The 16,456-nt window shown below is 40.3% G+C and overlaps 1 protein-coding gene across 3 annotated transcripts in view; it reads left to right on the top strand.

Annotated features, from left to right (window-relative positions):
• Positions 1-4,308: 4,308 nt before the first annotated feature.
• Positions 4,309-16,456, top strand: part of lamb2l (laminin, beta 2-like) — a 54,593-nt gene continuing 42,445 nt past the window's right edge. Inside the window, exons 1-2 of one of the 3 annotated variants that reach the window (XM_046056325.1) lie at positions 4,309-4,472; positions 15,025-15,104. In XM_046056325.1, the coding sequence (XP_045912281.1) occupies positions 15,047-15,104 (58 nt within the window). In that variant the 5' untranslated portion in view covers positions 4,309-4,472; positions 15,025-15,046. Of the gene's footprint in view, positions 4,473-10,092; positions 10,165-12,469; positions 12,556-15,024; positions 15,105-16,456 lie in introns of those variants that run through there. The other 2 variants (XM_046056326.1, XM_046056324.1) reach the window with 2 other exon arrangements.

A 16,456-nucleotide genomic window follows, 5' to 3' on the forward strand; every position in this document is an offset into this window, starting at 1 on the left:
TTCATTACAGTCATGTTACTAACTGCAGTCTAATTGTTATAAAGTGGCAACAATCTCATTTACAATATTCAGTCTTGCTTACAAACCATGTTGTTATCATCTAATGAATTTTGCAGAGTGTCCGGTGAAAGATACACAAGTAGTTATTGAAAAGCTGATAAAAATATTATTATTATATTGATTATGTGTTTGGCATGAACGTCTTCCCAATCCTCCCCCACATTTTGTTTGCACTGAGATGAGCTCATAATAAACCCCTTTCATTTACTTGACTAATTTAAAATTCTTTGGTTGACGTTATCATCTCCATTTCCCACTATTTTTACCATGGGGATCTAGATGTTTGATCACCCCTGCTTTCAAGTTTCCTCAGGCACAAAAGCCAACTTTCTAATATTGGGTGGTGATGGCGCAATGGTGTGCAACCTCTGACATGAATTGCAATTGTAAGTCGCTTTGGATTATAACGTCCGCTAAATGAATAAATGTAATGTCATAATAAGTGTCAAGTTATGCTGCAGGTTTTCAAGTTGCAGCATCCAGTCAAATCCAAACATTATGGAAATAACTTAACCCATTCATTTATCTTTCCTGATTAGATCTCTACTAAGGTGGACCTGAATAGTTGTGTGTAGTGTAATTAAACTCGCAGCTTTAGACTTCTAGTCAGATGGAGGCTGGATGGATCTACAGTATGCTGGGAATTTCATGATGTTGGGACCACGGGGACCTCACAGATGAAGTTGTTCATTTGTGATCTTAACATGTGAGTCGCAGAGGGTCATATTTTACAAACGAAGAGCTGCATGTGACACATGCAGGAAGACAGAAATTCGTGTGACTGAAGTTAACAAGTATACCCTATAATGAATGTGTTGATTTCATGTGTTCTCATGGTGTGTATGATCCATTTTAACCTTATTCTTTCAGCTCGGCTGTGTGTCAGCGTTTCCACATGAAAAGCCTTGGGCTCTGAATAAGTGGTTGTTCTTCAGGCAAATGTGGGTGGAGCTGTATTCTCACTAGAGGGCAGACCTTGACCATTATATGTAACAACAAAAGGCACGTACTCAAAAAGGCTTTAGTATTCAGTATCTGTGGTAGGTTATAATACTGTGGTAGACCCTCAAATTGACCTCACATCAACTTCAGCAAAAACAGCCAACACATAAAGGATTGAATATAAATGCTGAATTAGAAATATTGCTAGGTGTTATTGTGTAGCAAGTGTAAGAGATGACATTACCATCATCCATGACTGCCTAGCTTCTGTTACAGACTGAATGTCTAAACATTTCCTCCATCTCAATTCTGACACACTTGGGGTCCCTGTGATCGGCCATGATTACTTTACCACTCGCTAGCAACATCAAGACTGCCTCCAAGAGTCTTGGCATCCTTTTTGACCAACATTTGAACTTTGAATCCCATGTCACTAAACTCAATCTTGTTTCTTTTATTTGTGAAATATTGCAAAGATCAAACCTTTTTCTTTTTCTTGTTTTGATTACTGTAACTCCCTCTTTACTTGTATTACTCAGTCTTCTCTAGCCCATCTTCAGTTAGAGCAAAGTGCAACAACGACACTGTTAACAAATAATAGTTAAATGTCCCACATCACCTCAGTTCTTGCCTCCTTTCATTGGCTTCCAGTAAAACACAGATTTGATTTCAAAGTCCTACTAATCACCTACAAGGTTTGCATGGTCTGGCGCCTGTATATGTAGCAGAGTGGTTAAGCCCCAATTTGAGCTCTCAGCCACTCTGATCATCTGATCAAGGCCTTTAATCTGTTCCCTTTCTTATTTTAAATCCACAGGTGACCTCGCGTTTTTGGCTGTAGCTGCTAAACTCTGGAATAGCCTTCCCAATTCCATCAGATCATGCTGAATCTGTTTTATATTAAGTGACAGCTGAAAACAAATTCTTGCAGGATAGCCTTTTAATAAACACTCTCTATTTGCCTTTAGTTTTGTTTTGTTTATCTTTGGCTATGTCTGATGCTTATATGAATACATGGTTGTATGTGTGTATGTTTGTATACTTGTATGTGCACATGTGTATTCTATCCTATATGTGCAGCATGTTGTAACTGTGTTTTAAAAAAATCAATACAAATAAAAAAAATATATATTACTCACTGCTGCTGATTATGATACATTAACAGCCAGCTTGTCAAGCAGAAATTGATTGAATCAACTGAGGCCAGTTAACAAAACCTTTTTAAATGCATCTCTTTGTTTGTTTCTTTTGCTGAACTACTACTTATTCCTTTGAGTTTTTGTTGAATGCTGTCCTTGGTGTTTTTAGACTGTACATAGGCATTCTCTATGGGCCACCTCCCCTCATCCATGGATGTACGTTCTAATATCATTGCAGGCTCTCCTTACATGAGGGCCTGTATACTCAGAGCACCCCACCCCCCTCCCCACACACATACACACAGTTTTTGAACTAGTTGTTTACTTTCATGTTTGTATTACAGGAGAACACCGCTGACAAGTATTGTAAGAATTGTTGATAATTATGGATTCCAGCCATTCCTTGCCTTCACCTTGCACAACCTGCACAGACTCCTGAAAGTGTACTTTAGAGCCACTCTTCTGTCCTGCTGTCTCTCTTTTTCTCCCTCTCTCTCATTTCAGTTTAGCTCAACCCAGTATCAGTGTAAACACATCACTGGATTTTGCTGATGTCCATCTTTCAATCCCATTTCCATCTTCTGACAGCATGTTCTCTGTAGAACATTCATTTCATTAGCAGCTTACTATATTGGTCACATGCCCAAAGATCACATTAGACCTTAGCACACACACACGCATACATCAACACTTTGCAAAGGACACTGTCCACATATTAGGTGGCTGCTGGTTGGGGATATGTGATATGTATTGTTGACTTGGCTGGCACCACATAATGAGCTTGGCGATGGGGATTGTCATCATCTCTTGATAATTCCCATGGTACATATTCTGTCATTGATGAGCAATCCCACTATCTCCCCCCTATGAACCAAGTCAGGGCTGCATGCTATGAGAAGGGAAATACTGTTCCCTGCTGCTTTCATATGGAAAGGAATCACATGGGTGATTAAATGCCCACAAATTAAGGTTACAGTAGCATACCTATGCTATTAAATAAAATACAGATATGGTGTATATTACCACCAGTGAATTAATTTCTCTGGGCAACATTTAAAAGGTGATATAGCGTGTGTAATAGAAAGGATTTCAAAAGGCTATTTTAATGGAAGACATTTTCACATGAAGAGCACTGGTGTAAGATAAAATAATTGACAGCTGGATTCCATTTAGCTTCTTCAGGTTTAAGATTTTGTTATTATTCATGCCTCCGTCTCACTGCCATGGCTCCATGAATGTTATTAGTAGGGTGTGTTTTCTACATAGGATGTCATTTACACTGGGGACGCTGGGGACATATCCCCACCACAATTTGAAATGACTGATTTTGCCCGCATCACTTTTTGAAAGCATTTGTTATAAACGTTCAGAAAAGTAGCACCAAGAAATGTTAACTAACAAATGCTTAGAGAAAGGTTTATTTGCACAACAAGAATACATGCAATGCAATGTAGTTTTCCCTCATAAAAAAACAGACATTTCCACCATAAATTTGAGCAGAAAATGTCTCCAGAATGCAGGAAATTACCAGTTTTATGCTCAAAATCTTCAAATATCCAAATAGTGCTGAAAATATTTTTGTCTTGTCCTCGTGCATCATCACATCTTATAAATGTATCATCACACCCCTAATCTGATCCTTTGTGTCCCCACCAACACGAAGAGACGCCCTTGGTTTTCTACAATGTCCAATTAAAATGTCTGCTGTAAAAAAAGGCTTAATAATCGTTTAACTAAAAGTGCTCAGTATTTCTCCCCAGCGAAAGGCAATGAAAAATTGTAGAATTTTAAAAACCCATATGTATGTATGTATGCACTATGGGCTTTCGTTTTCTCTTCATGTTACCGTTCAGTTTAGGTTCAGTAGCCTAACGAAGTCAACATTCAGAACATAGTGACAACCCCGAAAATAGGTCACAGTAAATTCAACACTTTTCAGCACTTAAGAATTTGCGAGTGATCTTCACCTATTACAGTGGGCTGGGCCTGGTAGGACTGGGTGGGGTCCAGCACTGTGGAAGGGGGCCTACCTGCTCCTGTATTCCCGGGACTGTATTGTGAGCTACCGGTGTCACTCGGGGCTCCACCTCCTCGCGCCGGCCTGAGCCCTCCACTGTACCGCTGCGGACCGGACACCGAGCTCATTCAGACAGCGCAGCCGCTGCCGGACGGCTTGTGTAGGAGTGTGTGTGGGAGTGTGTGTGTGTGTGTGTGTGTGTGTGAGAGAGAGAGAGATAAAGCCAAAGAGATAAAGTTACCGTGTGGGTGTGGGTGTGTGTGTGTGAGAGAGAGAGAGAGAGAGAAAGGAGTCGCAGAAAACTTCCCGAGCAGGTGAGCGCTCCATCTTATCCTTCCGTCTTTGCAAACATTTCTCTTAAAACCACACCTCAGTGAAACCCAATAACGCAAAATCACCATTGGAACTTACAGTAGGCGATATTACAATAATGTTCCTCCTACAGGTGTCTGCTGAAGCGAGTTAATACTGCATGGACCTTATTACTGTAGCATATTCCCCATGGTACTACTGTAATACTCTCAGTAGGATTCAGAAAAGTGAATTTTAACACACTTATCGGCCTTTGTGCTAGGCTAATTTATCTTGTGGCCACGTAAGTGGACCGTTATTTAATTAATTTAATTAAATTACTGTTTTGCTTCTTTGCAAGACGTTTGCCAAAATAAAGCTAGCCACAAACTTTAAAGCAACGAGATGGTGAGATCAACAGAAGCAGTCGGATATAGCTAAATATCCTGCATGTTTGGCTAGACTGTAGGCAGGCAGCAGGAGATTAATTCCTGTCTACTACAGCACTGTTAATACAGCTGTGTATTGGACATACAAAAATTTGTTTTTTTATTATTCCTTAGACTGAAGCAACATGACAAGTGCAGCTAAAAGCCCCCCTCCACTCAAACATGTATTGTTCTTATTGCTACGTCACTCTGGTGATTGGCCTTGAGTGTGCAGAGTAAGGTGCTGACACCAGAAGGCTGTGTTACATCCGCTGAAGGAAGAAAGTTGCTTTGTGCCTACCTTAAATCAGAATTTAAGTAGTTCTAGAAAAAACTCAAATTGATGTTAAGAGTTGAAAACTTTGACTTGCAGTGTGTGTGTGTGTGTGTGGACCTGTCCTCTAATTGACACCAGTGGGTCACTTATGGCTGGGAGGCAGATTTCTGACACTGTTGCACACATTCCTACCAGATTAACCAGCAGCACAGATTAATGGAGTGCAGAGCTCAGGTTCACTGTCTAAAATGCTATGAATGATATTCAAATTTCTGCTGCAGGTGAAGAGCAGACAGCAGCTTTGATACAGTGGTGTGTTGTCTCTTGTTCGTGTAACCTTGAAAAGCTTAAGGGGCATTCATTGAGGGTGAACAGCTTTATTTTTTACTTTAGGGTACTTAAGGGAACATTTGAGAATTTTTGCTATTTCTCCTTGAATTCAGGAATGTCAAATTGCCATTTATTTCTTTTCACCAGCTTGTCAGGGTATTTAGACATGTATGTTTGGAGGTACATATTCCCATGGCCCTTGTAGGCTTAGTCTAGCTTTAATCAGCTCAAGGACCTGGCCTCTCGCCCTACTGCTGAGATCAACTCTAACCTGGAGGGTTAATATGATCCACGAGTCGGGGAGAACGGGGAGACACTTGTCACTGCAGCACTTGAACGCACCACCACAAACCAGTGAGGACATGTGCTTTATTATGCAAGTTTCACGTCTCTGCGAGTTGATTTTGATAGTATACTATAATAAATTGAAACCTACCTTGGCAGGTTATGTGGGCTGAGTAGGTGGGAGTGTGTGTGTGTGAGAGGGGGTGTGCTTTAGTGTAAGTGAAGTGTAGTGTGTGTGTGCCTTTGTGCTTGGATAATCTATAGATCAGGAGGGCTCTCCGGATCTTGCTGCCATCGGCCACCTTAAGCTCTATCAGTGTGTCTTTGATATCTGAGCCTCTGTACAGCCTCTGCTGGCTGCGATGCTCATAATCATGTCCCCTGATATAAATCAACCCCTTGTTTGCAGCACACTGACAAGAGGGACGGATTACGCTGTGCTGCTTTTCATGTCTGTCTCTTTTGCTCCTTTCTTTCTGTCTAAAACATATGTCTCTGGGGAACTGTGCTAATCTAACTCAGACTAATAGAGTGTGTACAACTAATGATTATTTTAATATTAGGAGAAATATTGCTTTGATTGTCTTTTATTTAATTCATTAATTAATTAGTGTATAAAATGTAAAAATGCCACGTCTTTATATGGTGAAGTTAGTCCAATCACCAGTCACAGAAGTATCCATTTTACAACATCTTGAAGATGATTTAATAAGACCTAGTGCATCTTTTAAAAGTTCAGATTTATTGTTTTAGGTTTAACCACTGTTAACTGTATTTTATTCTGTCAGCCTGTCCCATAAACCTCTGCATCTGCATCTGACGCTCGGTAGCTACACCCATAAACCATTTTTGGAAAGAAGAGTGGTGGTAAAATCTTTTGAAGACAAATCATGTTTGTTTAATAAATACATTTTAGTTTGCTGTTAACTACAAAAAATCGTCACTGAACTAAGACCTTTCTGTTTGTCTCTTTAAAAATATTCTTAAATGGGGATTTATGAAATGTAATACCTAATAATTTCTTTATTTTTCATGTTCTTCCTACCAAATACTTAAGTTCAAGAAAGCATATAATGGAACTCCTCTGTCTTCCAGAAAAATGCAGAAAAGAAATTCCAGAAAAAAAGCATACAAAAGCAAAAGCATAACACAATTCTCTTGCTCTATAGGCGTGTCCTCTCTTCCCTCTCCTGCACACACACAGAGGAAATTTACACTGGAAATGGCTGATAGCCATGAGATAGTCTCATAACAACAGGAAGTGCAATTTCCTTAGATGTGTTATTGAAAAACTCTGCCAAATATCCCGCCTGTCTTTTATGTAGGCAGGAAACTTCTCCAAGCACTGATTGCCCCTCTGTGTTTTATATTACGCAGTGATATATCCTCTTTTGTAATTCCAAGTGCAAATTGTCCGCGCTATAGAGAGAACAAGGCTCCGACCTTTGAGGCAACCCCATGTCCATTTCACAGCTGTAACAGTTACATAATGACGAGAAGAGCATTATGCCTTCGTATGTTAATGGAAGTATCAAACATCACTTCCATTTCACTTTATCATGCATAAAGGCTTCATATTTAGCTCACTGAAAGAAAATACAGATCAGCTCAGTTCACTGAATGTTGAATATAGTGAAGAACTGACCTAACTGCATTTTTATTTGCATAAATGTTTAGTTATCAAATTTTACAGAGATGAATTCATAACACTAAGTATTACCCAACTGTTGTAACTTCCGAGTGACGTTGTTGTGAGATGCACACACACATGGATCACTGATAGCTTATTAGGATTAGGTGAACAACATGAGGAGTTGTTTTGTGTCATAAACTGCAGGAACTGTAAAGTAATTAGATTTTAGCGTCTGCTGATCTGGTCAGAGCTCTGAATTTCAATAAGGTGGTGGATAGCTTTGCACTGAAACTTGCGAGGAAGAAACTTCAGTTTCAATGAAAGACATCTGTTGAATTGAGTGAACATTCAGTGAACGTCAGGCCATGTGATCAATGCTTTGTTGACCTGCCTGATGTGTGTTTAGAGCGTCAGTGTGCGACTCAGAGAAAAGCTGATAGAGGTGCAGACTGTAAGTGATTTAAAATGCATCAAGCTCCTATCTTTAGCTATTGTTGTGACCTTAAATTTAATTGACCTTAATTTCATCAGTGTGCTATTTTGTTGCCAAGCTAAGAGTGCAAGGTGCGCAGATGGGAGTTTAATTTAAATGAGGCATCGCAAATCGAGTTGTTAGTATTTTGGTGGACAATGGGTCTTAGACTTCTCACTGTGAAAAGATGTCTCAGAACCACTTCTGTTTCTGATGCAACCTCAATCTGGAGCCCACAAAGCAATGTATTTAAATAGGGCCTATAGTTTCTTATCAGTGAAGCTTTACCTGTGTACATTGGAGTCATCTGAGCATTAACATAAGACATCTGGCATACATTCAGTGTCTGGTATATTTTGATGGTAATCAGTTTCACTATCCATGAAGTGCTCCTCACTGGCGCAAGCTAACAGGAGGTATTTCATTGCTTACATTACTTTGAAAAATGCTAACGATGCTGCCTGTTGGTAGCCTGGGACCCCACTGTCAGTTCATTTTTCATTGTCAAAACATGCAAGAGCTAACTTTCTATTGTCTCAGTTAGCGTTATTACTGCTTTTAGCTGTGGTTTCTCACTAGAATCCCGTCTGTCATGTTAGCTAGCCATCACCGACAGATACATCAACATCTGGTGTGTAGTAAAGGATATTTTTTAAATAGGATGGCTGTTGCATACATTTAGTGGTAAACAGTGGTTTCTAGCAAGTCCCTTCCTTTCTTCCATATATAAACTCTGGCGGCACTTTCATTTTCTGAAATGACTCACCTGGAGTGTGGCCTAAAGCTCTGCCTGGCTAACATGTACTTTACTTTCCTTCTCCACAAGACTTAATACAAAGCTACAAACTGCATTTCACCTCCACCGCTCACCTTCTGATTCTCTGGCTTTCTAGTACAAACATGAATGTGATGATTGTGTTGGTTGGTGTGCGCCTGAACTGAATTAAAACACCTTAACGGCTCCTCACTAGCTAATGTCTGGTCATGCCCTCACATTAGCTTTTTGTTGGTCTTCTGGGTGTGTCCCTCTGAGTTTAGTTATAAATTCATTTCTGTGATAAACTGCTTAAGACCCCAAACAACATAGCTGATTTCAGAGTAGATCAGATACAGGATTTAGTAAGAGGGCATAACACAGGCAAAAAAAGAAGACTCTACTGGCTGTGTGTGAGCAGGAAGCACTATACACACTGTTGTTGTGTGTGTGTGTGTGTGTGTACATAGGTGGTGTGGAAGAAACGCTAAGGAAGCCCAGCAGTAAATGGAATAAGGTGTGCCTTATTTGAGGTCTGGGTCAATAGCAGTGAAACTCTGTAGTGCATCTCACACTACTACTGATTTAACTCTCTCTGCAAACCTGAATGGAGAATTATCTTTGATGATAATCTTTCATTTACTGTACAGTGCCTGCAGAAATGAATTAAGCATTATGAGATTTCCTTTGGCGATGTGTGTAGGGGATTAGGAAGTTGTTTGAAAGGAAATTGTTTGCCTGTTTGACACTATGATTGAATCAAATCCCTTTATTTTATTTTATGCTGCTTTGGTGGTCTTTTTACATCAAATGAAACAGTTGGTTAAATGTGTTGGTGAAGACCAGGGCTTCATTCTTATCCATGAAAGAATCATTTGAACCATAAAGTGCTGTTTATGTCGTGTGCACATAGCTCTTTCTGTGTAATTGTAAGGTAAACAACACTATAAATTTCAAAAAGGGAGTTAGTTTAAAAAATGTGTGCGCTGTACAAACCTGTTGTTTTAATCACTCTCTCCATTTACACATGATGAGATATTTACCCCAAAGCTGAATGGAACAAGTCCTCATCTCTTTGGGTAGCTGAAAGCCATTTATTAACAATGTAGTAAATCACTAACTGAATTAGAGTAAAGGTTGAAGGCTGGAAATGGTTCACTCCAAGGTGCAGGTGACTGCGGAAGTGTGGAAGCAATAAAACTAGAATTAAAAGTCACACTCTGGAAGCAGCATTAATTTGTCTTCCCTATTAAACCACAGGCAAAATAACACATTTCTGTGTAGTGTGTATCACTCAGATTTGCAGTATAAGTATTTAATGAGAGTTGAACTGAGCTGTACTGGAAAGTATTTAAAGCCTGTGATATCACTTCAAGCTCCTGTTAGACTTTCTTTAGGTTGGCTGTTCTGCAGTAGATATGAGCTGTGAGTTGTTTTGTGTCATAATATCAGATGTTAGTTTTCAACCAGCCGTTCTGTCTTCTTTGATACTTCACCTGCTGTTTGCGGCACACTGCCGTATATTTGTTCCAGTTGGTATGTACTAATTATACCCTGTTTTTGCGCTGCGTGGAACAAGTGAGGCTTACATTTACTGTAAATAGTTTAACTGCCAGACTGATTGCTTTATTGTATTTGCAGATTTTTGTTTGAGAGTATGCAAAAACTAGATGGCAGAGAAGTTAAAAGTAATGGATAAATGGTTGAAACCTCTGCCACTCCAAGGTATTAGAATGAATGCAAGTTTGACTAAACTGACCTAATGTAATGTAGTAATTCAGTAGTATAACATATATTATAACAATATCCACTTTTAGATAAGTTATGGTGTAAAATAAGATACACATTTGGATCATAATGGGCAGTGTGGATGAAGGGTACTTGATTTCATCTGGGCTGTGGGGATCTATCACACAAATAAGTTTAGGAACCAGTGGCCTAGATGACTGTACATATTTCTCCTTACAGCTCTGAGTATTGAGCCACCTGCCTGGATAAGTAAAGCGGACTTCCTCCATGACCTCGTCTGAATGATCTGACCTCATATCCAGCCCGCCCTTGTTTTACAATACTTTAACAACAGTGTTTCAAGCTGTAGCGTATTGGCAGTGCGTTCAGTAGCTCAGTCTGAAGCCCTTCATTTGATGTGTACACAAACTCAGACACACACAGAGTCAGGCTTATCATGTTAATGTGTTCACGGATATGGGAGCCTGGGATTGTTTGGACTAGTGTCTCGAGATTTCTCAGCTTTGTCTGACCGCTACACAGAAGTTATAGTGGTGGCACTGAACTTTCTGCACGTTCCCTCTTATCTTCTTGTCATGATTGTGTGTGTGTGTGTGTGTGTGTGTGTGTGTGTGTGTGTGTGGGGCGGGGGGTTGGTTTCTTTGCTCAAGGTCTAGGTTAACCAGGTGCAGTCTGACTTTTCTCCTTTATGTTACTTGTACAGTAGTTTTTTTTTTTTTACTAAATACCTGGATGGTCGTGATGTGGAAGATTACAGAATGTCTGTAGATATGGATTGCTTATACTTTGATTTTGAAGTATTTGAAAGCATTCATTGCGCAGGCATTTTCACTTTAGGTTTGTGAAAGCAGTCCTTTAGGAGAAGGTGCTACATTTAGTCCCCGGGATGGCATCTCAGTTGCCTCACAAGTCAAAATGTGTGCAGTGATTGGAATGACTTCTAAATTCTCACAGCTGATGAAGGTTTAAAAAAATGTAGAATCTAGAATAAAAACATATAAATGATTTCTGCAGCAAGTGCATCGAGCCATCTCACCTATAGCTTGCACCAGTAGCTCTACTGGTCTCTTCTGTGGTTGCTGTGTGACATGGTGAGTGAGCCTCTCCATCTCCCTCTTTAACAGAGGGCAAAGGTCACATCACCAGAGCGCTGTGAATGTGAATGCTTTGTTCTGTCCTGCAGTTTTTTAGTTGTCAAGCTTGAATCACGCGCATGCATGCACATATCCCACACACTGACATGCACTAGCACAAACACACACCTTCCCACTCCTTTCTCTTTGTCTTAATAGCACCAGTTGCTTCAACCTTTTCCATTTTCTGCATAGAGTTGGCCCCAAATATCTCCTACGACTAGCAGTTTTTTGGAAGAGTGCAGTTTTATCTTTCAGTGCAGCGAGCTTGCTTGCTCAGAGTAGAGGTGAAGCTTTCATCTGTTGGTCGGCTCCTCTTCCTAAGTGCCAAGAAAGTGGTGATATGTATTGGTGGGGTGGAGTGGATTGTGGTGGTGATCTGAAACTTCCCAGAGAGCTAAAATGTCTGTCCCTGTCAGACACGGACACCTCTCTTCTTCTTTCCTCATTCTTATTTCCAATAGGTTTTATCCTTTTTCCATCTTCCTCTCTTCCTCTTAACTATCTCTCTCTCTATTTGTATCTCTCAGCTTCCTCTCTGCCTCTCTCACCCTTCACTCTCCCTCAGTGTCCAGAAGAAAGGGGTGATGCATTCCAAAAGCCTGGAGACCATTCCCCTCTTTCAGCCAGTGGCCCACAGAGTGACAGAGGAATTAGAATAAGAATAGCTGTCCATTCACCCCAGTGCCCCAGTGACGAGCTGGAGGGAGCAAAAGAGGGCGAAACGGAGGGAGACGGAGGGAGGAGAGGAATAAAAGGGGGTCCTGCACGCGGGGTTCCCATTGGCCGGTGCTGTTCCCTCTGTTTTTACATCGCTGCCGTCAGTTGTGCTTTCAAGTTTGTTTTACACATTCTGGCACTCTTACACACCACACATGTGCATGCACGCGTAAATATACACATTAGGATCTAGGGCTTGCACACGTGCACACTCGGATATGGGAATCTACACACACACACATACACACTGTCAGATGAAATTGGCCTACAGAGACACAGTGAGCAATTCTGACCACGCAGTGCAGAGGAGAGTGAGGAAACCTGTGTGAGTATGAAGCTGGAATCATCTATTGCTTACTGATAATGACTATTACACTGTCACTGTTCTTTTACAGTCAGCTGAAACTCTTGAATTCTTGTGTTTTCAGTGGATTAGTCTTGCAGGGAATATTTTGTATAAAATGTGACCCTGTAGTGTCATCACCTCTGTTGGTCCCCTGTGGCGAAACTCTTTTAACTATGTAGCTGTTAAAATGTAACAATAGTGTTGTAGTTTTACAGGTCAACAGGTGTTTTTTATTTGTTTTGTTTCATTTCTTCGCAAATGGCTTGTGGCTTAATGTACAGTTTATTTAACAGAAAGTTCATTATATTGCGATGATTGTAGCTTTTGATGAACGTAATGGCAATCAAGTTTTAGATGTCATTAAAGATCTCTAGAGTTCTCCAGTGGAGATCTCTCTACTCAGACACAGATTGGAGACTGTGCAATGCGGGGCTCCTCTGCACCAGGTCTGAAGTGGTAAAAAGGGGTGGGTTTACAACCCTGCAATTGCACAGCTATTCTGTTGTGAGCCCACAAGGGCCATGATAGATGGATCGATGGAACTACTTCAAAAAACAATCTCGATTCAATCCACTATGGTCTTAACTTTAAACAACATAACATGACTTAATGGTACATAAGTGAGCATTTTGTCTTCTGAATCTGTTTCTTTGTCTTTAAATCTTGAATTAGTTGAACCTTCTTTTCTTTCTCCAGGTGCTTTGTAAGATTGATAATTAGTTCATATCTCAGGGAAGATCAACTCCAACTCGTCAACTTTTCTTTAGAGAAGAAAAAACACTCCCCATTCCCAAGTCGTCGCAGTAAAGTAAAGACCCCTTGGTCACTTTTTCCTTTAGAAGACATAAAGAGGTCACCAGTGCATTAAAAAGTAATGCCAAGGGTCTAGACTCTAACAGCAGTCTATTTATGATGACTTGGGAGTGAGAATGTTTTGCAAAAACAGCAGTTTTCTGCTTTGTGACAATGCATTTTTTTCCCAGCTAACCGTTTATTTAGCGTAAGAAGCGGTATAGTTATCTCAGCAAGGGCTGTCACAATGTCAGATTTTCACTACACAATTATCATGGGCAAAACAATTCACGATAACGATATTACTGAGCTGACCTGAATCTTCTGCAGGACGATGGGTGAACAGGTTTGTGGTATTCCCCCACTTGTGGTTACTATTGACTGGGGTGTCTACTAACACCCTGTCACACTGGCAGGCTAACTTTTTTTGGTTGGGGGTAGAGTGTCTTGGTCTTGTCTGCCATGTACTCCGGCACCGCCATGATGTAATTTGCGAGTCAGCAGTCGCCACACAATGTGAGGTAACTTATTAGCATGCTAGCTATTTACTACGTCTTCTTCTTCTTTTCGTTTTATGGCCACCAGCGACTTAAGAGGTGCTGGGGATTATTTACACAATATTACTATATGTGTATTATTGACACATATCGATATTACATTTTTTAATAAAATGGTGATTGTCAATTCCCCCGTCAATTTTATTAAGCCACCCCTAATCTCAAGCCATAAAACCCTTCTAATCTTTATTTTTTTCAATAAATGCATGTTTTTTTTTGTACAACAATACTTCATCTTTTTGGTTAATATCCTGCCCATGTGCTATGGCTCTAGGGTGAGCAGTGTAATCTGAATATTAGCAAGAACCTCAAGTAAAACAAACTTAGTGATAAAGCAACGAGCATTGTTCACATCACATCATTCCTCAAGGTTGGAAGGAATATTGGCAAACAACATCTTCTTGACATGGGAAGTTGGGATACGAGTTTATCCAGGCTGTTGGTATTTGGTAATTGCATTTACATATCAAGAAAACAAATACGATGTTATGAATGCAGTCAACACATCAATACACATGTAAATCCTTTGAACTGAGTGTTGAGATTTTGTGGGGTCATTTGTCAGTGCTTCTGCCTTTGACAGTGTGAGCGCGTGGCCACGTGGACCTCCTATTGCCATGCTGAGTGTGAAAAATGCTTTCCAACCGAGACCTGCTTTAGATCACAAATCTGGATTACTGAGCAAGGTTAAGCTGTTTGAGAAATTCTGGAGTTGATTTGAAAAGGAGACATTTTGTAATTTGTCAGATGACAAAGCAGTTCACCCACTGACTTATTTCTTTCTTTCTTTGTTTTATTTAAGATACAAAAGCACAGAGAAATCCCTTGAAATACTACACTACAGCTGCAATTTGAGTTTGTATCATTAAAAGCTGCTTTGTGTAGTATTCTAACACCAGCAATTGCTACGGCACTTTGGAGCTCTTGGGGTTAATGAAAAGAATAGCGTTCAGCTTCTTTGAAAGTGACACACAATTGTGGCACAAACAATTCTGCCAACTCTGATGACCCTGGCCTCTTTTAGTAAATTGTGCTTTGTTAATGGATGTTTTATTGATTTCTTTGTCACACTAAAATGATTTGTGTCTGCTTGTTATAGCCAGAGAGACTGCCTGGTGCCGATGCGTTCAGGCATCCTGATGCCCATCATGGCTGTGTATCTGAGCCTCCTCATGCTGGGTGAGTAGAAGTCATAGATCAGTTTTGTCTTTTTCTGTTTGGGGTTGCTTTCACATCTGAATTAAGCCATCTAGGCCACCTGGAAAAGGGGGCTTCAGTATGTATCTTGGTCACACTTTTTAAAAACAACAAATCTAAGGGACCGACATCTAGATTATAGGCAGATTTATAGTTTTGGGATTTTTTAAAACTCATCATCAGCCTCAAAAATCCAGTATCGCTCGGACTATAGTCAATCACCAAGGCTGTCCAATCAATGAAATACCTTTCAGTCCTAGTGACTTCGTGTTTAACCATCCTGGTTTGTTTGTAAGAGGTCAGTGTGGACACTAACCGAACCAGAACTAAAGGGGCAACACTATATATATTTTTTGTCTTTGTCCAGACCAAACTACAGATGTGAAAGCGATGGAAGTAGCATTATTTACAAGTGACAACCTCAGGGGCAGAAACATAAAGCTAACCAGTGCCAAAAAAATGCAGTTCCTCGAATGGCCACATGAGGCTGGCTCCAACTGCGAGTCAATCTCCATAGACCACCATCTTAAAATAAACATATTTGCAGACTGGTAAAAAAAAATAGTTTTAGTCTCTATAGCTAATTTACCCCTTCATGACGCCTGTGCGGGGTGAATTATTATTATTCTTATTCAATTTTGGATTACCCAGTGTCAGGCACTGCCAAGACAGTGACGGCCTGAGCTTCACAATTGCTCTTCAGAAGGGCAATAAGAAAGTGTAAGCTTGCTTTCACACCTGTAGCTCGGTTCATTTGGTCCTGACTGAGGGAACAAATGAAACAATATCATTCTAAATCCAGGCAACAAGCATGTTGTAATTTCTTCAAATACTAGCAAAGTCCCTGTCATCCTGGCTGCCCTCAGACAAACAGGATACCAACAGAAAATACAGATTCAAGGGAAATATTTGGTAATCAACCCATGGGAAGCAACAGCATCTGTAGACTGTAGAACAGTGGGAAAAAACTTATAAGCACAACTTATTTTTATCCCAACCAAAGCGTGTTTTACCAGCCTATCCCTTCTCAGTACAGGCATTCTGATGATACATTATGTCCTCTCCTTCCCAGCCTTGAACCCCCATCATATTTGTTGTTTTTTTGCCTTAATAGACTCACAGCCAAAGGAAGTCCTCACAGACTCATACTCTCCCTGTACATTGTCATTAGGTCCAATCTATCATTATTTCCTGCACGCTAATCATAGGATTGAGCTGTAACCACAGGTGTTTGTAGTGGATTGTGTTTCCTTCGTTGAGTTAATGCCGCCATTCAGTCCAGTCGAAATGACGGGGGTGGCGGGACCCTGAATCATACCAATAATTGTGTCATA

Source organism: Micropterus dolomieu, linkage group LG08 (assembly GCF_021292245.1).
Source record: "Micropterus dolomieu isolate WLL.071019.BEF.003 ecotype Adirondacks linkage group LG08, ASM2129224v1, whole genome shotgun sequence".
Lineage (NCBI taxonomy): Eukaryota > Metazoa > Chordata > Actinopteri > Centrarchiformes > Centrarchidae > Micropterus > Micropterus dolomieu.